The sequence below is a fragment of the Ovis aries genome, chromosome 14 (genome assembly GCF_016772045.2).
Source record: "Ovis aries strain OAR_USU_Benz2616 breed Rambouillet chromosome 14, ARS-UI_Ramb_v3.0, whole genome shotgun sequence".
Classification (NCBI taxonomy): domain Eukaryota; kingdom Metazoa; phylum Chordata; class Mammalia; order Artiodactyla; family Bovidae; genus Ovis; species Ovis aries.
In genome coordinates this window covers 62,986,688-63,011,506 of record NC_056067.1, presented here as the reverse complement: position 1 = coordinate 63,011,506, position 24,819 = coordinate 62,986,688, and the positions used below count along the sequence as shown (strand labels likewise).

Below are 24,819 nucleotides of genomic sequence, written 5' to 3'. Positions count from 1 at the left end.
ACTCAGGAGCGTCCTGTGGACTCTGGGGCTGATAAGAGGCTCAGGGAGATGCTGCCCCGCCCTGGGACAGTCCTGCTTGGCACCGCTGATAGCGCCCGCGCGACCCCAGGGTATCTCACCCTCCACGGCCCCTGCCTCCGGCTTCCTCCTTGCCTAGGGAGCCTGGCCGCCACGCCCCTCCCACCGGCTGCGCCTGGCGGCTCAGAGGGAAGGGGGCGCAGAACTCCAAGGGCCGCTCCTCTATGAGCGAGGGGGAAGGGCCGGCGGCGCTCCCACCCCTCGCGCCCCCCCCACCCCGCCTGGCCGTCCCTCAGGAGCCGGCCCCGCCCCGCCCCCCCCCCCTCCGGGAAGGCCTGCCCAGCAGACAGCGGCACCGGGCAGTGTGCTAGCCCACAGGCGGCTCCAGGGACGGCTCCCCGCGTCCAGCCAGCCACAGCGCACAGCACAGCTGGTCTCCGCCAGAAGCCACGGCCCTGCGTGCCTGGTCTGGCTTGGTTGGCTGCCCCCAATCCTCCAACTCCCACTGCTTCACCAAAGGGAAAGGGCTCTGGGCATGCGGGTGACGGGGCTGAGAAGGGGCCGGCAGGAAGCCCACCACAACACCCGGAGCCTGGAGCCCGTGTTTGTGGACGGGGGGTGGGGTGCGGGGGTGGGGCCAGGGACCAATGAGCGCTCAGCGCCTCCTCCAGGAAACCCTTCCCAGCTGAGCAGAAGTTCCCACCACCAGGCAGCAAGGAGGCCAAGGACTCTAATTCGACGCTCTGAGGGTCCCACCCAGGAGGCCCTGGTGTGGGACCAGCTCAGGCTCCCCGACCCCATGTCCCCGAACTCGATGTCTGAGCAGCACGAGTCTTAAACTGTCCTCCTTTATTTGTTTACGTTTGCGATATGAAACAGAAGCTCAGCACGAACACACGCGCACACTCACGCCCGCCTGGGGAGAGGGGCTGGGACAAGGGCACTTGGCAGCTGGGCTGCACCCAGACCCTCGGGAGGAGGAGTGGGACCCCAGCCAGGTCTCCGCCCGGGCTCGGTGGGAGATGGAGGTCTCGGTGAGTGCGGCAGGGTCCTGGGGGCGATGTCCAGGGAAGGCCCCTGGGACTAGGAACCCAGCTCCCTCCCACAGAGCTGGCTGAGCCAGGTGGAGAGTCATCGAGCTCCCAGCCTGGGTCAAAGTGCAGGGTCCGGGGCAAGGGGGCTAGGCAAAGGCACGACCCCCACTCGGGCCCCCCCCCCAGGGTGGACCTGAGCTGAAAGGCCGAGTGTGGGTGTGGGCATTTGCACCGCAGGATGGGGGCACAGCTGGACGGGAGAGTGGTGGTCACCTCGGGACCCCCCACAGCAGCCCCAGTGGGCCTGGGTGAAGGCCTCACCGCTGCCGCCCAGCCCCGCGTTCTTCCTGGCTCTCTGCGTGCCCACTCTGCTCCCTTCAGATACATATATATATATATATATATATATAATATATAATATAGGTCTCTCTCTCGCGCGCTCTCTCCTCTCTCTAGCCCACTCTATCTTTACTCTAGGAGACAGAACTCTAATCTCTTTCCTCAGTGCAATGGGGAGTGGGGGCTGTCTCCCGGGCGCCGGCCTCCTGGACTCCAGCCAGGACGTGGGTGGGGCAGGGTGGGTTATGGGCGACAGGGCCTCTGCGGCACCTGCCCAGCCCTCACCCGGACAGGGTCCACGCGGAGCACGGAGCGTGTGGCCACCACCGGACCAAGCAGTCACCTTGGGAAGTGAGAGGGAGACAGTGTGAAGCGCGGAAACCAGTGCCTGCCCCGCCTACCTGCATCCAGCCCTCTCCCCCCATCCAGCGCCTGCCTCCAGCCCCGCCGCTTCCGTCCCCAGCGCCCACACTCACTGGGAGCCCGGGGCCGCTGGGCCTCCCGGGGCAGAGCCGTTGGGCATCGGGAGTGGCTGGAGGGCCAGGGCACTGTGGGGAGAGGATGAGCGAGCGGTCAGCGCCCCCACGGAACACCGCCTGCTCCTGCTGCCACACCGTGCTTACCTCTGGCTTTGGGGAAGCCCCGAGGACTCTGGGCTCTTCTCCCCCTCTGGGGTCTTGGGGGGCTGGTGGGCCCCAGGGGCTGGGACAGAGGTAGCAGGGTCTCTGGTTGCACTGCAGGGGAACCACGGGGTTACTGTCACAGACGCCCTCACATCCCAGGTCCCCTGAGAGCCACCCAGGGGCCAGAAGGGCTGCAGGTCAGCGCACACCCTCTGCCCTCTCTGATCCGACCGAGCCCTCCCACCCCAGGGCTGAGCAGGAGTTCTGCGCTCCAGGGCCCTGGTGGGGACGGCCCGTGATCAGCCCCCCGACTCCCCCAGAGGCTCGCTTTCTAGGCACCTGTCCAAGGAGCTGGGGGCGGAGCGTGTCCCTCTGAGGCCGGCCTGGAGGTCCCCGACGCTGAGCAGGGCCTGGCAGGGGGCTGTGCAGAGACCGGCCCTCAGTGAGACTCAGGAAGCTGAGCACCAGCGCCCTCCTCAGGGCCGGTGGACAGGCCGGGCACCGGGGCTGAGGGCGGGGTGGGCAGGGAAGGGTGAGCAGGCCGGGTACCGGGGCTGAGGCGGGGCAGCTCACCCGGGGGCTCCGCTGCTTTGCTGCCGTCTGTGGCTTCCTGAGGTGCAGAGGTGGGGGCGGGATCCTGAAACCTAGGAGGCAAGAGAGGAGCCCAAGGGGTGGCTGGGCTGGGCGCTGGGGGCCCAGGCCCCTGGCCCTGCTCTGGGCCTCACCTGAGCTGCAGGGTGCTGGGGGCTGCAGGGCCAGCCGGGCTCGGGGCTGGGAGGTCCGGACGCTCCCCGCGGGGCTCCTTGTCCCTGCAGTCCTGGGGGCTGGCCGGGCCGTCCGTAGGCACTGGGTCAAAGGCAGCTGTCCAGCTGGGGCCTGGGGGCAGGAAGATGTAAGTACAGAGGCAGACAGCAGGGCCCCGCCCGCGCCCAGGCCTCGTGCTAACGCACCCGGAGGCTGGCGGCCAGCACTGGGGTAGCAGGGGGGCCCGGGCCTGCCGCGGGCCCGGCTGTCCTCGTCCTCGTCCTCGTCGTCGTCCTCCTCCTCGCTGTCCGTGCTGCCCCGGCTCCTGCTCCACGGAGCACCTGCCATCAGCGCTGCGCGGAGGGGCCGGCCCGCCCCCAGCACCGCCTCAAGCGCAGCCCCCAGCACAGCGGGGCAACCAAGGGGCGGGGCAGGGGGAGGGGCGCTGGGTAGTGGGAGGACGCCCAGGGAGACGGCGCCCCCTGCGGGGCCCTGGAGGAAACAGGCCCCTCACCACGTACCCCCAGGGAAGGCTGACCCCAAAGGCTTTCTCCATCTGCAGCCTCGCTGGACTTCCGTCACTGCAGCCTCCTGGGCCCCAAACCTAACGGCCGAGTGCCGACAGACACGAGACTCGACACCGTGTCCACCGGGGAACCGCGAAGGAAACCCAGAGGCGCGTTAAGACGCTGCCCCACGGTCCGCACAGTGCTCACGAGCCAGACGCTCGCAGAAAGCGTGCAGGGAGCTTCCTGACCCTGGATACCTGGGATGGTCTCCAGAGCCCACAAGCCACACTCAACAGCGAGCCCCGAGGCCCCAAGACCAGCGCGTGATGCAGGGGCTCTCTCTCCCCACTTGGAGAGGAGGGAGCAAAACCGTCTCTGACTGCAGCAAGCACAGCTTGTGTGCAGGAGACCAACGAACCCTCTCAAACTGTCAGAGCAAGCAGTTCCGCGAGGATCAGTGTGCCAGTGTACTCGTATTTTTATACGCTTATAACCACTTCAAAATGTCTCTGAGGAAAACATTTCTCTCAGAATTGCATCAAAAATGTTTAAGAATAAATTTAAATGTATTGCTTAAGAATAAATGTAACAAAAGCACCATAAAAGTTAATACTCTGAAAACTACAAAACACTGTCAGAAGTAACTAAGACCTAAACAAACGTAAAGACAGCCCAACTTCATGGACTGAAAGACAAAATATTGTTAAAATGGCAACACTCTCTAACTGACCTATAGATTCAAGGCGATCCCTCTCAAAAACTGGCTTTCTCTACTGAAATTAACACCTGGAATTTCTAGGAACTGAACCCGGAATGATCAACACAATTTTAAACAGAACAAATTGGATGCTCACATTTTCAATTTCAGTACTGAATTTCAGAATTCAGTACAATGCAATCAAGGGGCGGGGGGCGGGGGGGGCGGGGGCGGCACTGGCATAGAGATGTACAGACCAATGGGCCAGGAAAGACAGGCCAAAAATAAATGCTTGCACAAACAGCCAAAAAACTTCTGACAAAGGTGCACAGACCATCCTGCAGGAGTCTCTTCAACTTGTGAGCTGGGACACGGGCATTTCCACGCCTAAGAATGAAGCTGGACCCCTCAGCTTACACACCTAAAAAACTAGCTCACAACAGGTCAAAAACCTAAACGTTAAGAACTGACATTACCAAGAAAACCACAGGGATGAATCACGACCTTGGATTCAGCAATGACACGTGTTAAGTGCAAAGCAACTTGGCAGTCACACAGGGCACAACCACACCTACCCAAGGGACGGGCCTCACTCATGGGATAAGAGGCAAAAACTCAAAGGGCAAGGGTCAGAAGAACATCACCCTCGGAGGGCAGCGGGCAGCCAGCAGGGGCTGGGGAGTGCTGCACTCTCCCCTCTGGGTGCCACAGAGGGAGGCCCATGCGGCCGCCACTCATGACCTGTCTCATGACCTGTCTCGTCATCTCAGTGCCGGTCACATGTCACAGGGCTCAGCCCTGAGCTGGTGTTCACGCCGGCAAGTCCATGCTGCCCAAGAGCAGTCAGTCAGTGCTCCTGTGCCAGCCACTGCCCGCACAAAGGGCTGGACACGGCTCACAGGCCCGCAGCTGGACTGTGAGCAAGGACAATCGCCACGTCCTGCTTCACTGGCGTGACACCCCACTGCCCTTTTGGCAAGAACACGTGCGAGAGAGCTGCCGCAGGGGAGAGCGGAATAGAGGGCGGGGTGGGCAGACCACAGCCCCACTGGACCAAGCCGTGCCAGAAGGACCACCTCTGATGCCCCCACTGGGCCAAGCTGTGCCTGAAGGACCTGCCTCCTGATGGCCCCACTGACACCTGGACCAAGCGGTTACTCCTCTTGAACCTGAACGCATCTGAATTGGGTTTCTATCACTCAACACTGAAAACTGCCCACATCACACACGCACTCCATTCTCCTTGTTTTGCCCACAGGTCCTGCAGCCCGGCTGCGCTGGGGAACCTGCAGGAGAGGAGGGGAAGGGAGCGGGGGGACTCACCGCACGCCCGGGGCCTGGCCCAGGCGGCCCGCCCTGGCCAGCTGGCCGCCCTGCCAGGCACCGTCCTCCCCGTCAGACTCCCCAGAGCCCTGGCCCTCCTCCTCGTCCTCCTCGTCGTCGTCAAACTGCTGGATGCGGTCCTTGTAGCAGATCTCCAGCAGGTTGGCATTGGGCTGTGGGGGCAGGGCAGGAGGGTGAGGTGGGCCACCTGCCCGCAGCGAACCCCCACCCCCAGCAGTGGTCGGGGCAGCTCACGTTGTCGTCGTCTGCACTCAGGGAGAAGGTGATGCTGGCCGTCTTGTCGAAAGGCGCGCTGTTGGGGAGGCACAGAGGCAGTGAGGGACCCTCTCTCCTGGGCCCGGTCCCAGCAGACACACCTCCTTCTAGGGCTGTCTGTGGACTGCAGCCATTCCTGCGGCATCCCGTCAGCAGGGTGTCTGCAGGGCAAGGCGCCCTGCCCGTGTGCCCGCAGTCACACGAGGCCCCACGCAGAGACCTAAGGCTCCTGCACCTTGCTTCCTCTTCATGAAACAAAGGACACAGAACCTCACCGGGCAGGCTAGGCTTTCAGGCTTTGACATCATAACCTGAGTGAGACATCCATTTCGAGGCACACAGGCCCCCGAGGCAGGGCCCAGGTAGGGGCCAGGAGCCCAGGGATCACGGGCAGTTCTGTGCCCACCACCACCTCGCACCCCCAGCCTTTCTGCGTCCACACGTGCCCACCAGTCTCTGCTCGGCTCTCTCCCCTCCAGAAAGCCGCACAGAAGCGCCACTCCTGGATGAAGGAATCAAATCCACACACTTTAAGTCCTGACCCACACCGTGGGAAGAGCTCTGCCCACGTACGCTCCGACCTGCACACTGCAATTTTCCAACAGCCGCTGCTGGCCCTGCTTGCCTCTCTCCCAGGGCGGGAGAGCACCATGTCTGCACTGAGGTCTGGCCTCTCCTGTGCCGGGGCTGCTTCCAGCCTGTTGCCTGCTGTCTCCGACCCAGGAAGCACGTTCACAACCCCCGCAGGCTGACTTGGCTCACAACCCCTACCGAGGCAGGTACCCCAGCGCCCTCAGGGGAGGGAGCAGCTGCGGGCACGGCTGGAGGCCCGGTGAGCAGCGCCTTAAGCCCTGAGTTTGCAAACATATTTTCTGTTCCAGGAGACTTCATGGCTTTAGCTTTTTTTTTTTTTTTTCCAACATTTAAAGCTTTCACCTCATTGGCGTTTATCTTGATGAAAGAGGTGACAGTTTTGTCCTAACAGCGCAGCCGGCTGTGCCCAGGCCACTCTCTGAGCCCCCTGGCCAGGGTCTCCTCCGGGGCCTCCCAGCACACACGGGCCAGGCAGAGCGGCAGCTGGCACAGGTTGCACTTCTGCTCCCAGGGGGTCTCTGTCTGCCTCGAGGCACAACAGACAGCAGCTGGTGCCCTGTCTCCCTGGCTGCAGACGGGCTCCTGAGCCGAGAGTGGTCTTGACAGGTAACTGCGTGACACCCGACAGGGGCCCAACACGCTGCCCACAACAACACAGGTGGGGCCACAACTGGGAAACCCTGCCTGGCACGCCCCGCGGAGTCGGCCGCTTTCCCCCCGGGGATCCCAGGCGGATCTGCTCTGGGACACTGGCCGCGCTGGTCACTGCACACGGCCCCAGGGCCCAGCGCGAGGCTGCAGGCAGCCGCCCCGCTCCCCACCAGTCTCCTCTCTGGATCCCAGGTGCCTGCCCTTCCCTTCACTGTGCACCCACGGCCATCACAAGGGTGCTCGTAAAACCAACAGAACAGCACAACTTTTAACTGTCTCTCGGTTAAAAGAACCAACGTCCATGGCAGAAAATTCGGACAATCAAGAAAAAAGTTCCAGGGCAGTATCAGAGCAATCGATATTGACGTGCGGTACAACATATGCAGAGAATCAGAACCGGTCACTGAAAAGGACCCTCCCCGGTCGGCCGAGGCCTCTGAAGGGGAGGGGAGGCAGACGAGTTCTGAGTCTGTGAGGGTGCGCAGCCAGCCTCGTGTCCCAGGACGCCCGCACCGCTCCTGCCCGGGGGTGGAGGGTGAGAGGCCGGCAGCCGGCAGGCTGAGCCCGACCCGGGCCAGGTGGGCATGGGTACGCCGGACACGCACCATGTGAGTGCGCGCTGACTCGCCGCCTCGCGCCCCTCCGCGCCTCCGCCTGGCCCACTCACTTCACACTCTCCTCCTGCTCCCCGAACTCCTCGTCGTTGAAGCCGAAGTGGTCGATGAAGGCCGAGGTCATGCGCTGCATCTGGAAGTCCATGAAAGCCTGCGGGGGGCGGCAGTCAGGGCAGGCCTGCACACAGCCTCCCTCCCCTGCCCTCCCTGCCCGCACCTGCTGCAGCACCGCCTCCTCAGGAAAGTTGAACTCCTTGAGCCTGTCGTCCTCGTCGTCGCTGGAGGAGTGCAGGTGGTGCGTGTTCACCTAGGTAGGGGCGGGAAGGGGTCAGGGCCTGCGGGGCCCGGGGAGGCCTGGGGCAGGAGGAGCTTCGGGGCAGGGGCGGGGCCGGGCCTGGAGGAGAACCCGGCGCAGAAAACTCACCAGGTCTACCGTGTTCTTCTTGTTGGTCTCCGCCAGGGGGCCCGACACGAAAGCCTCCCAGCACTCCCGCTGCTCCTGCGGCAGCTCTGCCGGAAGGGGCGGTGTGACGTAAGGACGGAAGCCCCGCCCGCGCCGCCCGCTCCCATGCGCGCCCCGCCCTCACCCTTCAGGAGCTGTTGCAGCTGCTCTGCATTGGGCCCTTTCTCCGAGTTCTGCACCAGGGCATTGGCCACGCTCGTCAAGTGGCCCATGTAGCCTTTCCGAGGGCCCCCTGCAGACCTGGAGAGAGGGAAGCCAGCGCTGGACTCGGGCCGCCCGGCCCCCTGGAGCAGGCCCCGCCCCCGCCCAGGAGCCCCCTGCTCACTGGACTCGGTCGTTCTCCTCCCAGGAGGTCAGGATGCGCTCCACCAGGCGGCACCGCTGCAGCAGCTGCGGGGGTGGGGCGGCATGCACTGGGTGTGAGCATAGCACTGCTGCCCTGCTCACCTGTTCTGGGCCCACTCAGCCTGCACAGCAAGCCCCAGAGCCACCCTGCCTGCCTGCGCTCCAGCTTTGCCCTGAGGCCAGGGCCACACCCAGGAAGGCACCTCCAGGAGCGCAGGGGCCATCACCCCAGGAGAACCCTTCCTGGTCCCCCCCGGATACCCACTGCCCCCGAGGTCACCACTCCACCAGTCCCCACCCTTGCACAAAACTGTCTGTTTTCCAAGACTCTGGACCTCCGGAAGAGACCAAGACTCTCCCCCTGAGCAGAGCTCCCCAGAGACCAAAGGGGATGGGGATCCCGGAGCCCAGCTCACATGTTTCACGACAGGGTTCTCGGGGGGCGTGTCTGAGCTGCTGTCGGCAGGGGGCGCGGAGCTCAGCATCGTGCTCACACACACCTCCACTTGGGCATGCAAGAAGTTGTTGAACACGTAGTGGAAGAAGAGGTCCTGGGGGTGAGGGCACAGGCTGGCTCTGAGCAGCTCCCCCAGCGTCGCCCCACCCCCGCCCCCTACACCCTAGCCCTTCGCCCCCAGTACCAGCATGGTGTTGGGCACATCCAGGGCCAGGAGCTCCTGGGTCAGGGCAGCGTCGTTGGCGCTCAGGGCGCTGGCCAGCAGCTTGACCACGTGCAACCGCGTGTTGCCCAGGGGTGGGGCCAGGCTGCCCCACGTTGTGCGCAGCGGCTCCAGCTGCAGGTGGAGGGCTGGGCTTGGTTCCTGCCCCAGCTCTGCCCTGACCCCAAGGCTGCACCCCCCGCTTCCCCCGAGCACCCTGCCCACCTCAGGCGGCTCCAGCAGGAGCTGGTGGAAGCAGCTAAGACGTGGGCGCAGGGCGTGCAGGGCCCCCGCACTGGACACGGCACTGTCCAGGGTTGCCTGGGCCAGGAGCTCCAGCTGTCCATCCACACTACTGAAGAAGTTGTTCACAGTCATGGACTCAGACCTGCAGCGGGCATGGCAGGGGGCAGTGTGAGCCACGCAGGCGGCCTGTGCACACGTGTACATGCACACACACGGCGGGGGGGGAGCCCAGGCACTCACCTGGGCCTCCTGGGCTCCAGCAGTGTCAGCAGCACCTGGATCCCACTCACGAGGACGGACGGGCTCCGCTCCCCCTCCAGCATGTTGCTCAGGAGCTGATCGATGGTCTCCTGCCTGGGGCAGGCGCGGGGGCGTCAAGGAAGAGGGCCCGGGACAGCTCCCCACCCTGCCTAGGCGGCCCCGCAACCCACTTCTCCAGGGTGGCCAGCAGCTGGTCAGGCTCCGGGCTGTCCTGCACTTGGATCATCTGCTCCCGGCTCAGGCGGATGATGTCACACAGGGACTGGGACGCGTTGGAATGTTGCTGGGGAGGGAGAGAGAGCTGAGGACCCCGGTCCGCCCTGGCATCAGGAAGCTCCACGCACTGGAGGGGGGCACCTGCCCTCGAGGACAGAGGGCCGCACAGACCCGGGGAAACACGTGGGAGGGAGAGAACATAGGCACTGGGAAGGAGAGACTGCCGAGAGAAAGGGAAACCAAAGAAGACTTCCTGGAAAAGGAGACTCTGACACAAACCCCACACATGCCATCTACAGCCAGTGGCCAAGGGGTGCAGCGACCCAAGCACGCACGAACTCAGGACCGGACAGGCCACCAAGGTCCGTCCATACAGTGAAACACTGCTCAGCCTTAGAAAAGGATGGAGCACTGAACACAGCTGGGATGAACACAGCAACCTGCTGCTAAGGCCAGGGGCCAGTCACAGGCAAACCCGAGTCACGCGTTGCACCTACAGGAAACCACCAGGAGCAGCAAAGCAGGACGGAAAGCAGACGCGTGTCTGCAGGGGCCCAGCCCCCATGTGGGGAACAGGGAGCGGCAGCTGAGGGGCCTGGGTCTCCTCTGCGGAGCGAGGAAGAGTGCTCTAAAACCAGCGCCACGAAGGCGGCACCACCCTGTGTGTACACTGAACACACTTCTGTGTTTTCACTGGGTGAGCCTCACAGTGTGGGATAAGGTGCTGCGAGATGAACTGAGAGAAGCACCAGCAGAGCCCTGAGTCCAACCCAGCAGGCGGCTGCCAGAGCCCAGCACGCAGACCCCCAGAGCCCCCCCCGGCCACTGCTGCACCTCAGAGCCCCGCACCGAGCCCTGCCACCTAGCTGCCAGCAGACACCCCTTGTCCCTCTGCCACGAAGGCAGGGTGGTCCTCACTGCCCCAGGCCTGGCCCTGGCTGAGTGCCTGGGGTGATGACCCATGCGTGTGGACTTCTGCTCTGCCAGCCAGTGAGCCAGGAGGACAGACGTGGGGCCCCTGGGATCATCTCTGAAGGACCACCAGGGCTGACCCAGGCACAGGAGATGGGAAGAGCCGCCAGGCCTCAGAGGGGACGAGGAGGGCCCTGGGAACGGTGGCAGTGAGGACCGGGTCAGAGGGCCGTCTTTAGAGCCCTGAGCACTCCTGGGAGGAGGAGCTGGTTCCTGGGGAGCCGTCCAGCAGCGTAACCCTCGCCTGTTCTCAGCAGGAGCCCCCCAGCCCCCCACAGCTCCAAAGGCTCCCTCCTCTCACTGCTCATTTATGGGAGCATGGGGCCGAAGCTCGAGGGCAGCAGCACTCACATTGTCGTCCTTCGACGGGTGGATCTGCTCGATGAGCCTCTGAATGATCTTCTCCTCATTGAGCCACTGCGGAGGGACGAGAGGATAGGGCTCCGCGCCTGGCCCCGCCCTGCCTGGCCCCGCCCTGCCTGGCCCCGCCCTGCCTGGCCCCGCCCTGCCTGGCCCCGCCCTGCCTGGCCCCGCCCCTGCCCTGCCTGGCCACGCCACGCACGCACGTTGACCACGTCCTGCCTCAGCTGCGGCCGCTCCACGCAGGTGAGGAGGCGCAGCAGCAGGTCCATGATGGCCGAGGTGCCGATGTGCTGCAGCAGCAGGTCCACGAAGTCGTCCTTCTTCCGCAGGAAGGACACGAGCTGAGGACGCGGGCCGCGGGTGAGCGCAGGATCCCTGGGCCCACCAGCCCATGCTCGCCCACCCTGCCCGCGGTCCCGGCACCTGGTCAGTCTTGCGGTTGATGAGGACGCCCATGACCTTGCTGAAGAAACTGGCCAGCAGCGGGTTGAGGCTGCCGCTGCTCTGCAAAAAGCCGTAGAGGCGATGCAGCAGGGACTCGTCCGCGCCCAGCGCGTCGTTGATCTGGGGCACGTCCGACGTCAGGATCTCACAGGCCACGCTGGGGTACCTGTCAACCCAGCAGAGTTGCGGAGGGGGCGGCGGGGACCCGGCTGCCCCATCCCCCAGTCCCGGTCCATGCAAGCTCCCCTGCTGCCAAGACAGCGTTGGGCCCCCTAAGCCTGGCCCCAACCCCTACTAACACTGTCCCCTGACCCCAACCCTCCAGGCTGACCCCCCAGCCCTGAGGACCTTTCACCAGATGGGAGGGCTGCCTGCCTAGGTGCCACCCAGGCCCCGAGGACCCCAGTCTGCTCAGCTCTGCCTCGTGAGCTGTCAGGCCCTGGCAAGTGAGTTCCTCGGGGCGGGATGGAAAGCACAAGGCCAGGCGGGCACAGGAGTCAGGACTGAGGCATGGGACACGCTCAAGCTGGTGGACAGGAGACGGAGCCAGGTGAGCAAAGCAGAGGAGGGGGCAGACACATGAGGGGGCAGTGACGGATGGGTGGACACTGGGGCCCCCTGAGGCTGGCACCTCTGCACTGAGCCCCGCTTCACACGAGGCGAACTGAGCAGGAGTCACCCACTGCCCGTCTGGCTCGAGGCCTCCAGGGACACAGGCAGGACCTGTGAGGCCCGGTGTGAGCTTCAATGTGAGGGGCTGGGCAGCGGTGGCCCGGGGAACCAGGAGGCCTGTGTGGGGTGGGCGGGGCAGGGCTGGAGTGGGGTAGCAGAGACCAGGGCAGACAGGTGCTCTGCACAGCGCCTGCCCGCCTCCCCCACCCTCCCTGGCACCCCCTCTGGTGGGAGGGACACAGCCACACCCTCTGGGCCGGGCACCATCCTGGCACTGGGGACAGGACATGGGGCTGAGGAACAGTCCTCACTCACGTTCCTGCGCTCCAAGACAGGAACAGAAATCCAACTGAATAACCACCAGGAGATAAAGTAGGGGTGGGGCGGGGCAGTGAGACACATGTACCCGCCCCCCAACCCCACCCCCACCCCCTCAGGGGAGGTCTGGCAAGTCCCGCAGAAACGGGGCCAAGCCAACAAGGTCCACGGCAAGCCGGGGGCTCACTTGTAGCGCAGCCGCTCCTCGCCGCTGGCCGGCGGCTCCTGGGTGACCCAGGCCACCATGGCCTGCAGGTGCAGCGGCCGCAGCAGGAAGTCCAGCAGCTTGCGGTTGACGACCTTGCACTCCTGCAGCACGTCCTCCTCGTCCAGCAGCTCGGGCAGACTCAGATCCTCCCGCTCCAGCAGCGTGTCAAGGTGCGAGCTCGTGTGCAGGTCAAACTTCCAAAACATGGCGCCCTGCAGGCAGCTCCGTCACATGGGGGCCCCCGCTCGCCCCTCCACCTCCCAGCCTGCCAGGCCACTCCACGGGTGGCTTCCTGCCCACTGCCCAGCGCCGGGGAGGGCTGCACACGGGGCCCGGGGCGAGGCCCCAGCGCACTGCACAGAGCTGCCCCGGGCCTGTCCACAGTCCCCTCATCTGGGCTGCACCCTGCTGATCCTGGAACCTTGGCCCCAGGCTCGCTTCAACCTGTATCTGCTCAAGAAATTAAGTGTCCCATGATGCCTGAAATCTCCCGGCTGGGTGCAGGGCCCGGGAGAGGGAGGTCTGCAGTGTCTCTAGGCTGTGTGCGCATGCACACACGCACGCCCCAACCCTGTACCCAGTGCCAGGACAGGACAAGGGTGGCCCCCAGAAGACCCCCTGACGGGTCCCAACGGCACCAGACAGACAAGCACCTCCGCAGGACGACGGTGGCTGTGGCCCGCCCACCCGGCACTGGCCTCAGGAGCATCTCAGGTGGAGCACACGCTAAGTGCCTGGAGGATCCAAGCCCCCCGATGAGCAGACTTGGCTGCCCCTCTGGGGATTCCTACCGCCCCTAGCCTCGACCCCTGGGCGCACACCTGCCCTGAGCTGGCCGCCAGCTCCCAGGCCACTCTGTCCAACAGTCCCCCCAGGCACCAGGGCTGTGCCTGCAGCCCTGATGAGGGCTCTGGTCACCCCATGGAATGGCAGACAACCACACCCAGGTCAGCTGGGCCCCCGAGCACCACGCTGGCACTGCCCAGCGCTCACATGTCACCTGCCCCCTGCAGACCACCTGAGGCCAAGGCTGCTGCAGACAGACCCGGAGGCCAGCACGGCCCTGCCGGTATCATCACAGCGGTGGAGAGCTTGCCACGGGACGGGCAGCAGCGGGGAGAAGGATGCTAGACTCGCCCACCAGACGGGCAGCAGCCCAGTGCAGAGCCGAGCGGCCGAGGGCAGGCACCTGCCTTCTGACCATCAGCTCCCCCAGGAGGCTGCCAACACCAGGCTCTCCTGTCCAGCCTCCTCAGGAGCCTCACGCATCTCTCCCCGGCCCCCAGGACATACTCTCAGCGACAGGGAAAATGTGACCCCGAGATGTGCAATGATCCTGTGGGACTCGGCTGGTTCCTAAGCCCTGGCCGCCTACAGGTAGAGTGGAGGGGCGATGACCTCACGAGACAGCGCAGACATGGGCCCCAGAGAGGGGAAGGGGAGGAGGTGGGGACATCTGAGAGCCCCCAGGCCTGCACCCCACCCCTCAGGATGCTTTTCTGAAACAGACTTATGCACCTAGCACGTGGTACCCCAGAAGGCCCCAGGATGGACCCCCGCCGCCCCCCACCCAGTCCTGCCTAAGTCTGCACCCCAGGCTCTCACACCCGCCTCCCCGACCAGCGACTTGTGCGGGCCGAGCCCAGGCCACGGCCCCTGGACCGCCCTGACCCCCAGTGAGCTCTGGCCTGGCTCCTCACACATCGCCCCGACTGCCACGTCGGGGGGTGTCTCCGTCCCAGCCAGAAGCCCCCGAGCAGTGCCCTGTGGGCCGTCACCGCCCCAGCCCTAGGCCTCGGGTGCAAGGATGGCGGCACCACGTGCACAACACGCGGACACACGCGGCCGGCAAACCACGTGAGCTGCACAGCTGTCACCTCAACTGAGTCCCACAACCTGCCCCACTGTACAGGGAGGCACCCGAGGTGCACCAGGGTCTGAGGGCTGCAGAACCGTGGAGCGGTGCCCAAACCCCAGGAGGTCCCTTCTCAGAGTGCAGGGGAGCCCAGCCACCCCAACGAAAGCTAACAGAGCCAGTGAGTGCCCTCCCCCGGCCCACGGGGCTCCAGTCAGGCACCAGTTCAGCTCAGGCACCGGTTCAGCGGCAGTGTCTCTGAGGCTGGGGAGGGGCTGGGTGCAGAGCTGCAGCCTTGCAGACCTGCAGAGCAGGCACCCCGCACGCCCCCTGCGGGCTGTGTACAAACCACAGACCCGTCCTGCCTGGCGGCTGTGACCACCTTGGACAACACCGCGTGGGGGACACGGGCTCGGAAACCAGGACTGAAGGGTGGGACCCTGCTCCTGAGGCGAGAGGCTGACGGACCTGTCAGGGAAGCAGTAGAGGGGCTGCTCCCGCCTGGATGCCCCCAGCCACACCCACGGGCCTCCATAAACCAGCCCAGGTGGCGTGGGGTGGGGGACCACCAGGGCTGGCAGGCTGGGAAGCGGAGCAGGAGAGTGGGCTGCTCCACGTGCTGAACGTGGGGCCCTGTATCGGAGTGGGGACACTGCTCCCAAAGGCAGGCAGGCCACGCCCTGAACCCGTAAGTGGACGAGGGCCATCCCCCCACTTCTGCATGGGCCTCAGGCCCGCCATCCTCACTTGGAGAGACAGCGGGCCTGGACGGTCTCCTGAGCTGGGTGCTCGTGGGGCCAGAACCACTGCCCGGGGCAGCCGCTCTTCGGGCCCAAGGGACAAGGCACACCCACCGGTGAGAACACCACCTCTTTCTAATCGCAGATTTTTGTGAGGACAAAAGACCAGAGAGGTCAAAAGGTCATCCCGGTGGCACAAAGCCAGCCCCCAAAGACCACACGTGGAACGTGTGTGTGCGCGCACGCCGCTCAGTCACTCAGTCATGTCTGACTCTACTGCGACCCCGTGGACTGTGGCCCGCCAGGCTCCTCTGCCCATGGGATTCTCCAGGCAGGAACACTGCAGTGGGCTACCATTCCCTTCTCCAGGGGATCCTCCCAATCCAGGGACTGAACCCATGTCTCCTGCACTGGCAGGCAGATTCTTCACTGTCTGAGCCACCAGGGAAGGGCTCACACATCGCATACTTCCATTTAAACGAAACATCCAGAAAAGGCAAATCTGTAGACACAGAATTGGGACTAGTGTTTTTCAGGAGCTGAAGGACAAGACAAGGATGGAGGGAGATAACTGCTAGCAAGTATGGGGTTACCTTTTGGGAAAGGGGTGTTCTTTTTTTAAAAAAGTTCTAAAATCAATTGCACACAATTTTATTTGATACTATAACTCACTTTAAAAAATCTACGGTGGTGACTGTTGGTTGCACAACTCTGAATAGACTAGATATTGAATTGTGTAGTTTAAATGGATGTCATATATGGCATTACATAAATTACACCTCCCGCCCCCCCCCCCCCCCCGCCACAAAAAACCTATCGTCAAAAACAAACAAAACCAGGACTTCCCTGGTGGTACAGTGGATAGGAATCTACCTGCCAATGCAGGGGAACGGGTTCGATCCTCGGTCAGGGAACTAGATCCCACACTGCAGAGCTGCTGCGCCTGCCCTCTGGCGCCATGAGTCCTAAACTACCGGCGCCTGCTCACCTGGAGCCTGTGCTCCTCAACAAGGGGCCACTGCCAGCAGCCAGCCCGTCACCACTATGAGAGGAGCCCGGCTTGCTGCAGCTGAAGGCCCACGCGGCAACAAAGACAGCGCAACCAATAAATACACAACTTGTTACAAAACAAACAGAGTGAAGCTGCCTGAGGCTGCTGAGAGAGGGCCAGGCCTTGGCCTGCTCTGCGCCCAAGAAGCCTGGAGCTGACACACCGCCAGGGCCGGGCTGGGCCGGGCTGGGCCGGGCGGGGGCGAGAAGGCGCAGCCGCGGGCCCACACCCAGGGGCCCCCAGCCTCACTACCCGCGGGGTCCCGAGCTAGGCAGGCCCCCTCCGCCAGGGGACGGGCCTGCAGAGAGCCTGTGCAGCCACACAGCACCGTGTCCCTCGTCGAGACGACCAGGGATAGCACCGCTCTTGCTCCCGTCTGACAGCCGAGGCACCGGGGGCCTGCGGCCCGCCAACTGTGCCCAAAGCACCTGCACAGATGCCACAGGCTACGTCCTCCCCGCCAACCCTGCCACCTGCCCTGGGCCACAGGTAGGACTTCCCTCCCAAAGCTGACTTGGGCTGGGGGGCGAGTGGGGTATGGACTCCAGGGACTTCAGAAACCAGGCGGTCCCTTAAACTCTCAGAACCTCAGGTCCTCCTCCGAAAGGCAGGGGAAGCTGCAAGGATCAGATGCAGCTGAGGGGTGGGCAGTACCCTTCCCTCCCAAAGTCAGTTCTCAAGCTCTACGTGGGACAAGATGCAGATGCAGGAGGCGCGGAATAAAGAAAACACCCCAAAGAGAAACACACTCTCCCCCACTGCACTCTCTCAGTGCACCTAGCCTCAGGTCCTGACGGGCAACTTCCTGGAAGCCCTGGACGTGGGCAGCAGAGGGGTTTCCTCCTCATTCCCTAAAGGTGACACGGCGTGCCACACTTGTCTCCTCGTCTATGAAACAGGGCCCAGCCGTCAGGAAGGGGCACATTCTGAGAGCAGCTGGGTCAGGCCTGTGGTCCTAACAGGGCAGGTCTCCTTCAGCAGGTGTCCCCGGGGCCAGGCTGAAGGCTGGACACTTCTGAGCAGGAGGGAAGGAGCAGCCACTACCCAGGGAGACACCGCTAAAGACAGGAGTCCTGAGGAAGATGGCCCGTTCGCCTGGGTGGCTGAGCTCACTCAAATACTCTGGTGGGTGCCCCACACCCCGCCACCCCCGTGCTTTGCAACTTTTAGCAAACTTCAAGAAAACGGAAGTGAATACCACTGGCTTTTAGCAACCGTTTGAAAACCGTGACTCTGGCTGCAAACGGAAGAGGGGGAAACTGTAAATGAGAAAGGAAGCCATTAAGAACGAAAACTACCTCTCTCTGCGCCAGCTCCGCACCATCGCCCCAGGTTTCCAGCTTCGCTGCGTGCTTCTCAGGCCTCGGACACCAGCGGCCCCTCTCAGGAGCCGGCAGCCCCGAGCCGGCAGCCCCCACCCGGCGTGGGCTCAGTGAGGGCCCAGCTGCAGCCCCCACCGAGCGCCCCAACGGCCACCGCGGTCCATCCACACAAGGCCCTGCCTGCCTGGGAGCCCGGGGCTGGTCCTTTACCTGCCGCCCCTTTCTCATCCGCCCTAGCCCCACGCACCCGGAAGTGGAGATCCAGCCTGAAGAGGCCGCTGGGGGGGCCCTGGGGTGGCCCCCTGAGATGCCCTGTGGCTCAGGAGGAATTCCAGCCCTGGGAGAGGCTATCCTGGGCCTGCCGCTGCCCTCAGCCACCACAGGCCACAGGCCCCTAACAAGGTCCCGGCCAGGCTTGGAGACCCCGCTGTTGGCTAGCCAGCCCCCAGCCTTCACAGGGCCCACCGGTCAGAGGACAGTGAGACCATCGCCCTCTAACTCCCCGCAACCCATCAGCTCTCAGCCAAATGTGAAATGGGGGTGGGGGGCTTCCAATTCCAGGAACGGGATCATGGTAACATCAGGACCCACCAGAGACTCGGCAAGGTAAGCCACGGGACACCCACATGGAAGTAGGGGCCACAGAGGCCAGGAGAAGGAGAGGGACCTGGCCAAGGCCTCATGCGACCATGGGCTGGGACTTTCCCGGGGACTCGGGAAAGCTGGGGTGGTGGTGGCAGCTGTTACGGGACCCAGACCACGCTCACCCGGGTAAGGTGGCAGCTCTGCTCCTACCCAGGGTGTGGAACAATCAGAAACATAAGAGAATGGGATAGCGGCTAAGGATGCGGAGGGGCCCCAAAGCTTGCCAATCAGGGGCACCTCCTGAATCAGTCAGGAGTTCAAAGGGGAAAAGAGCAGTGAAGAGATTCTGAAACGGCCCGTGGGAAACAGGGGGCTGGACTGAGTGTTACAGGGAGATTCAAAGTCAGGAAGGCCTGCACTCCCATCCTGCCTCGCCAGGCTCTGTGGCCTCAGAGCAGGCATCTGACTCCACTGAGCCCTGGTCTCTCCAGACACACCTCACTCTGCCCCAGGGAAAATCCACAAAACCGGTGTTCTCGGGACGCCTTGATTCAGCCTGGAAGAGAAGTGTGTCCCCACCCCGGGCCCGTACCTGCCCAGGGACCCTGCAGGAGCTGGGGAGGTGGGGAAGGCGGGCACCTCCACCAAGGCATCCAGGCCTCTCTCACCTCATCTCTTGCGGCAACCCGCATGGCGTTCAACACTCCCGCCACACCTGACTGCTCGTCTGCGCCCTCGCTCTGCCCTGGCTCGGCTGCTCCCTCTGCCTTCCCTCCAGCTCTTCAAGCCTGACTAGGTCCTCCTGGGTCCTTCAGGCTTCAGCACAGACACCACTTCCTCCAGGAAGCCTCCCCTGACTGCGTGAGAGGCCTGCTCCACACTTCCACGGCTTCCGTGGTCACACTGTGACAGTCTCGGAGCGCTCGGTGACAGGACCTGCCTGTTCAGGCACCCGCCTCGAGCAGCAGGACGCCAATTTCCCAGGACCGAGCCTAAGGCAAGGCCCCTTGGCTAGAGCTACTTCTGCAATTAAAGTCCCTAAGGGGCCGTGGATCCTGGAAAAAAACATTGGGTAAGTGGGTGGAGGAAGGCAATGGCACCCCACTCCAGTACTCTTGCCTGGCAAATCCCATGGACGGAGGAGCCTGGTGGGCTGCAGTCCATGGGGTCGCTAGGAGTCGGACACGACTGAGCGACTTCACTTTCACTTTTCACTTTCATGCATTGCAGAAGGAAATGGCAACCCACTCCAGTGTTCTTGCCTGGAGAATCCCAGGGACGGGGGAGCCTGGTGGGCTGCCGTCTATGGGGTCGCACAGAGTCGGACACGACTGAAGCGACTTAGCAGCAGCAGGTGAGTGGAGACCAGCAGATTCTCCCCTACTGGAGAGAAACAGTAGGTAGCTCCGCAACACTAACTACCAAAAACACGAAAGGAAACCGAAGTACACAACTCAGCATACGCCGCTCACGGCAGCAAAAGAGTAGGTAAGCCACACTGTACCTAACACCCGAGCAGGAAAGCCCGGCTGGTCCACCGCTCTTGGGCACACTGAACCTGGCTGTTCTCTGCCCTGGAGGAGGCCCCACAGCATCCCGGCTCTCACCCGCCGCCTGCCAGTAGCATCCTGAGCTGTAACAACTCAGATGTAACAACTCAAGATGGTTTATCTCCACTGCCCTTAGTGAAGGTCCCCTGGGGGATACCATCGCCCGCCACCCTCCCCAACCCCGGCTGAGAACCCAGGCAACAGACAATCCCAAACTGAGTTATAACCTAAAAGCTGCTGACCCTGGAGCACTTCCTCTGCTGCAGGCTTCTACAAACGGCAGACGGAATCCCCAGAACCGCCAGAGAAAACCCTCTCTACACCCCACCCCACGGAAGTTTCTCTGCAACTCTGAAGCCTGCCCCACACCTGACAACACATCTTCCTTCCAGAAACATCCTGCCTTTCAGGCTGATGTGACCGGTAAGTAGCGTCTGTGTCCTGAGCACGGATGTCCGAGTGTGTACATCACCAAACAGGACAGACCCTAGCCGCCACGTTCAAGGGCCTGGCACGCAGCCCCACCAAGGCATTCCGCCCCTCTCCCCCGCAGCCTGTGGGGCTGGGTTCCCACCTTCACGTTTCTGCATGTGCTGTTCCTTCCACCCGGAAGGCCCTTCTTCCCACTTTCCATCTGTCAACTCCTACTCATCCTTCCTCGACAGAAAAAGCCACCCCGGAGCCAGTCTCCCCGCTCGCTGCGCAGTGGCCCCCACACCGCCCTGAGGTACCCCTTCGCCACACCAGCAAGTGTGACTGTCCCCCCGGCCTTTGTTCCCTCCGCGCCGGCACCAGGCCCCCGCCGGGCCTCAGCAGGCCTCACCTCACAGAGGGGCCGCGCCCCGGGCAGGGTGACGGGGAAGCCCCGCTCCTGAGTCTCCTGAGCCCCAGGGCGCCAGTCCGAGGCCGGGATCTCCCAGGCAGGCCACGGAAGGAGGGGCTAAGGCAGGGAGAGGAAGGCCAAGGGTGGCCGGGGAAGGGGCGCCGAGAGGGCCGGGGTGGGAGGAGCAGAGAGAAGGGGGAGCCCCGGGGGGTCGGAGGGGGAGACTAAGAAACCAGAGGGGAAGCCCGCAGAATCGAAGGAGGCGAGGGTGGGAGTCAGGAGCGGCGGGGGTGGGTGGGAAAGACACTGAGGCAGGGGTATGGACTGAAAGGGGAAGGAAGTGGGGCTGGAGGGGGGGAGCCTAGGGCATCTGGGGGCTGAGGAAGAGACCAAGAGACTTGAGGGGCTGAGGAGGGAGAGTAGGAAACTTGGGGGGGCTGAGAGGGAGAGGTTAGGAGACTTGAGGGGCCTGAGGGGGAAGAGCTGGGGGTCTGAGGAGGAGAGACTAAGAGACTCAGGGGGGTAAGGGGAAAGACTAAGAGACTTGGGGACTGAAAGGGAGAGACTAGGAGACTTAGGGGGCTGAAGGGGAGACTTGGAGAGCTCAGGGGGAGAGACCAACAGGCTTGGGGGTCTGAAGGGGAAAGACTAAGAGACTTGGGGTCGGAGTGGGGAGAGACTAGGAAACTTGAGAGGCTGAGAGGGAAAGACTAACAGGCTCGGGGGGCTGAGGGGGAAAGACTAAGAGACTTGGGGTCTGAGAATGAGAGACTAGGAAACTTTTGAGAGGCTGACGGGGAGAGACTTGGAGGGCTGAGAGAAAGAGACTAACAGGCTTGGGGGGCTGAGGGGGAATGACTAAGAGACTTGGGGTCGGGGGGGAGAGACTAGGAGACTTGGGGGGCTGAGGGGAGAGACACCTGGAGTCTTAGTGGGCCGAGGGGAGACGGCGTAGCCTGAGGGGAGAGACTAGGAGACTCGAGAGGCTGAGGAGGAGAAACTCAGAGGGGCTGAGGGGGACAGACTAACAGGCTTGGGGAGCTGAGGGGGAAAGACTAGGAGACTTGGGGTCGGGGAGAGAGACTAGGAGATTTGGGGGGCTGAAGGAGACACACCTGGAGTCTTGGTGGGCCTGAGAGGAGAGACTAGGAGACGAGAGGCTGAGGAGGAGAAACTAAGAGAATCGGGGGGCTGAGGGGGAGACACCAGGGCTGGGGAGCCCTCAGGGACGAGGGGAAGTGTCCGAAGGAGAAGGGGTGAGGAGACTCGAGGGTACCTGGGCGGTGTTCTCGGGGGCGGGGAGGGTCCCGGGCCGCCCGCTTACCTGCGCGGGGGGGCGGCGGCTCCTCGCACTCCGGGCTCATCGGGGCGCCCCCCCCGCCCCGCCACCGGCGGCTCCGGCCCCGATCAGGGACCCGGTATGTGGGGGCGGGGGGCAGCGGCGGGGCTCGCGCTGGCGCCGGGGCTCGCGCACGCGTCTCGGGCCTAGGGGGGCCCTCGTGCGACGAGTTCCAGTTTCGGGGCTCAGCGCCGGACGGGCGGGGGTCCGGGGCCCGCGGGCGAGGTGGCTGAGGGAGGCTGGTGGGGTCGCGAGGCCCGCGTAGGCCCTCCGCTGGGAAGTCGCCCCGGTTTACCCGGCCCGGCGCCCCGCGGAAAAGCAAGGGCCGGTCAGGAAAGGCGTCCTACTCCGCGGTCCCAACAGGCCGCAGTGCTGAGCAACGGCTGACGGAAGCCGAGCCCCACTTCCTCCACCGCCCCCTTCCCCAAAGCGGCGAGGTCCCGGGCCCTTGCAGTCGGCTTCAGGGCCTCCGCCGCCCGGCTCCGTCCGCCACTATCCCACAATCCCCCTGGTACGGGGGCACGCAGGAGGCCCCGCCCTCCCGCCGGCGACTCGGTGCGCGGGTGTGTGGGGGCCGCGCGCCCGGGCCCTGCAGTGCGCGTGCGCGCCGGGCCAGCTGCGGCGGGCCACGCCTAGCCACAGCAGCGCCGCCCCAAAGGCGCTCGCGCCGGTTTGTGCCAACGGTCTCCTCCAAAGTAAACCCGGGCCACCCGACGCGCAGGCCCGCTGCACATTCCGGCAGTGTTTCTCTGCGACTCCGTTCCTAAGTCCTCCCTGCTCCAGGATTTCTCTATCCCCTTGCCCCCTTTGGACATCCATTTGCTAGTCTGTCTCCTCCAATCACATTATTGCTTTGGCTCCAGGGTCATTTCCTGAGGAATCCAGCTAGGGTTTTGTCTCCAACCCCGGCCAGGAGGTTTTGTCCCGCCTCGATCTTTCTCGACGCCTGCCTTCTTTGAGCTTCAGGCTGACTTCAGTCCCACTTCTAGGCCTTCGCCCAGCCCGTGTCTTTTCTGTTGCAGCTGCTGCACAATTATCCTCTAACATTAAGTCTAGGTTCTAAGTCTAGGTTCTCCTAGATTGCAGATCCATAGTCTTTAAGGGCCCATCTAGCTCGGAGCCTCAGTTTCCTCAGTTTTCATAGTCCTTGCTTTCCGTGATACAGGCCAGAATCGGCGCTGTAAGTGCTTGTAAGCACTCGGCTTAAAAAAAAAAAAAAAAAAAAGCACGCAGATTTACCTTTCCTGTTTCAGGGACATTTTTGTTAAATCCTATTCTAGCTTGTCCTCTATTTCAAGGATGTCAATCATGCGTTTGTGCTTCACGTTAGCTTCTATTTGCTTTAATCCTTGTCATTTCTCCCTACATTTGCTGATTACCGCATGTCAGTAAAGTCATTTTCCAGCCAAGTCTCTTCCGGTCCTTGCTATTTCCAATGTCTGTGTTGCATGCAATGTCCTTAGCTACTGCTGATTGAAAGGCAACCACAGCCGGTCATGTTCACAGCTTAGAGCTGCAGGTGTGAAGGTTGGTGAGGCTGCTTCTATTCCCCTTTGTCTCTCATACTGTGGGCACCGGTGGACATCCCAGGGTACTATCCCAGAGGAAAAAGCAGAGGCGCCTCAGTTGTTGTTCGGTCGCAAGTTGTCTGACGACTCGACCAAGCCCAACTGTGTTAGCACAATTTCAAACCTCAGGTTCCCTCACATCTGCCACCATCCATTGGCCAAAGCAAGTCACACGGTCAAACCCAAAGTCATGGGGCTAGCACCTACATCTCAGCCACCACTGTGTGGAAAAGTGTACTTCTTTCTTGGAGGTGGCATGAGAGGGAGCTGCTGCTGCTGCTAAGTCACTTCAGTTGTGTCCGACTCTGTGCGACCCCATAGACAGCAGTATGTCAGCAGCAGATACCTGTTAAACCCTCTAATTGCCACAGTCCTCAAGTTGTTTCCTTATGTTTGTTAATCTTACCTTCTCATCTTCGAGGTCTTGTTATAAAATGGACCCAGGTTCCTACTGTTATACAGCTTAAAGCAATTGTGAGACATTTCCTTCTGTTCCTTGAGTGATTTTCTACATCAGGTTCTTTTGTCATAGCTTCCCCCCCCAACCCCCGCCCCGAAATGTGATTGAAGTTGCCACGCTGTTTTAACATATAAACTTGGGAACTGAGGGGCAGGAGGTTGGCCATATTCAATCACCAAATGGAACCTGAGAAGCTGACAGTCAGTCTCCTCCAAGAACCTGGGAAACTGCAGAGGTTTAGGACAGAAGTCTGGGTCTTCACCTTGTCCGAATTCACAGGCAGATGATGCTGTGATGTGTATTAGAATTGGAAGGAGCTTCTTACAAGTTTCCACAAGGAGAAACTTCTGCTTCTTACAGTCTCTTCCCTTTCGTCTCCACCCTTCCCAGGGGCTGAGGAATGATTTACCAGATGGGATGGGCATCTACGCTCAACCCTCCAGCTCTCTCTCCTCTTAGAGCCATCCTGTCCAGTGTTCTGGCCTGCTGCCTGCACCTAAGGGAAAGGAGTGCGCTTGTCCAGTACTGCCTGTGAGCAGTCGGACAACCATGACTAATGTTGGGATGAAGGGGCAGCAAGACCAATGCTGATTTCTCAAATCTGCTCTAAAAATGATACAAGTGACATCTGATTTCCAATTCTCGGATCCTGTAGCTACCTTTTTATTTATTCTGAATTTGGGTAGTGAAAGATATAATCAACCTCTCTCACACAACTAAATTCCACAGGAGAGGAATTAGTCTGGTATTAAATGGGGCTAGGAAACCAGAATACAGGGAGTGACACAGCTTCGGATGTGTCCCAGGTGTAAATTTCAGCTATGAACTTGGCCACAAGATCAACCACCCTGGGCTCCATTTCCTCGTCTGAAATAAACCATCAGTCAAGACTCCGTTGTAATGGAAAGCTCCTTTGGTTAAACTGAAAGGAATTTAT

At 62.5% G+C, this 24,819-nt stretch overlaps 1 protein-coding gene and 1 long non-coding RNA gene across 9 annotated transcripts; one reads left to right on the top strand and one right to left on the bottom strand.

Annotated features, from left to right (window-relative positions):
* Nucleotides 1–852: 852 nt before the first annotated feature.
* On the bottom strand, nucleotides 853–22,355 carry PPP6R1 (protein phosphatase 6 regulatory subunit 1). Of its 6 annotated transcripts, none has more exons than XM_042232477.2 (25): nucleotides 21,840–22,355; nucleotides 12,569–12,801; nucleotides 11,371–11,557; nucleotides 11,151–11,288; nucleotides 10,936–11,001; nucleotides 9,567–9,679; nucleotides 9,376–9,489; nucleotides 9,115–9,277; nucleotides 8,872–9,024; nucleotides 8,647–8,781; nucleotides 8,211–8,275; nucleotides 8,010–8,125; nucleotides 7,847–7,932; nucleotides 7,640–7,729; nucleotides 7,476–7,573; nucleotides 5,543–5,600; nucleotides 5,288–5,460; nucleotides 3,280–3,362; nucleotides 2,965–3,083; nucleotides 2,740–2,890; nucleotides 2,588–2,658; nucleotides 2,354–2,435; nucleotides 2,015–2,125; nucleotides 1,868–1,939; nucleotides 853–1,734 (listed from the first exon to the last, which is right to left on the bottom strand). In XM_042232477.2, the coding sequence occupies exons 2-25, from the start codon at nucleotides 12,793–12,795 to the stop codon at nucleotides 1,673–1,675; spliced, it is 2,733 nt and encodes a 910-aa protein (XP_042088411.1). In that variant the 5' UTR covers nucleotides 12,796–12,801; nucleotides 21,840–22,355; the 3' UTR covers nucleotides 853–1,672. The 6 variants fall into 6 exon arrangements, with proteins under 6 accessions (XP_042088411.1, XP_042088412.1, XP_042088406.1 ...); XM_042232478.2 differs by having other exon boundaries at nucleotides 20,516–21,891; XM_042232472.2 differs by lacking the exon at nucleotides 21,840–22,355 and adding an exon at nucleotides 17,534–18,907.
* Nucleotides 17,465–24,772, top strand: LOC132657706 (uncharacterized). Of its 3 annotated transcripts, none has more exons than XR_009596235.1 (3): nucleotides 17,465–18,163; nucleotides 18,958–19,214; nucleotides 19,373–24,772. It is a non-coding gene; the product is annotated as an uncharacterized LOC132657706 (long non-coding RNA). The 3 variants fall into 3 exon arrangements; XR_009596236.1 differs by having other exon boundaries at nucleotides 17,465–19,214; nucleotides 19,373–20,115; nucleotides 20,358–24,772; XR_009596234.1 differs by having other exon boundaries at nucleotides 17,465–19,214.
* The last annotated feature ends 47 nt before the right edge of the window (nucleotides 24,773–24,819 follow it).

Excerpts from the sequence above, each read along its gene's own strand:
- PPP6R1 (XM_042232472.2), bottom strand. The coding sequence starts at position 17,785 with ATGAGAAAGGGGCGGCAGGTAAAGGACCAGCCCCGGGCTCCCAGGCAG. Across the intron at positions 11,558-12,568 it reads GAGGAGCGGCTGCGCTACAA|GTACCCCAGCGTGGCCTGTG; the intron begins GTGAGCCCCCGG and ends CTGGGTTGACAG. Across the intron at positions 2,436-2,587 it reads CAAAGCAGCGGAGCCCCCGG|CCCCCTGCCAGGCCCTGCTC; the intron begins GTGAGCTGCCCC and ends GTCTCTGCACAG.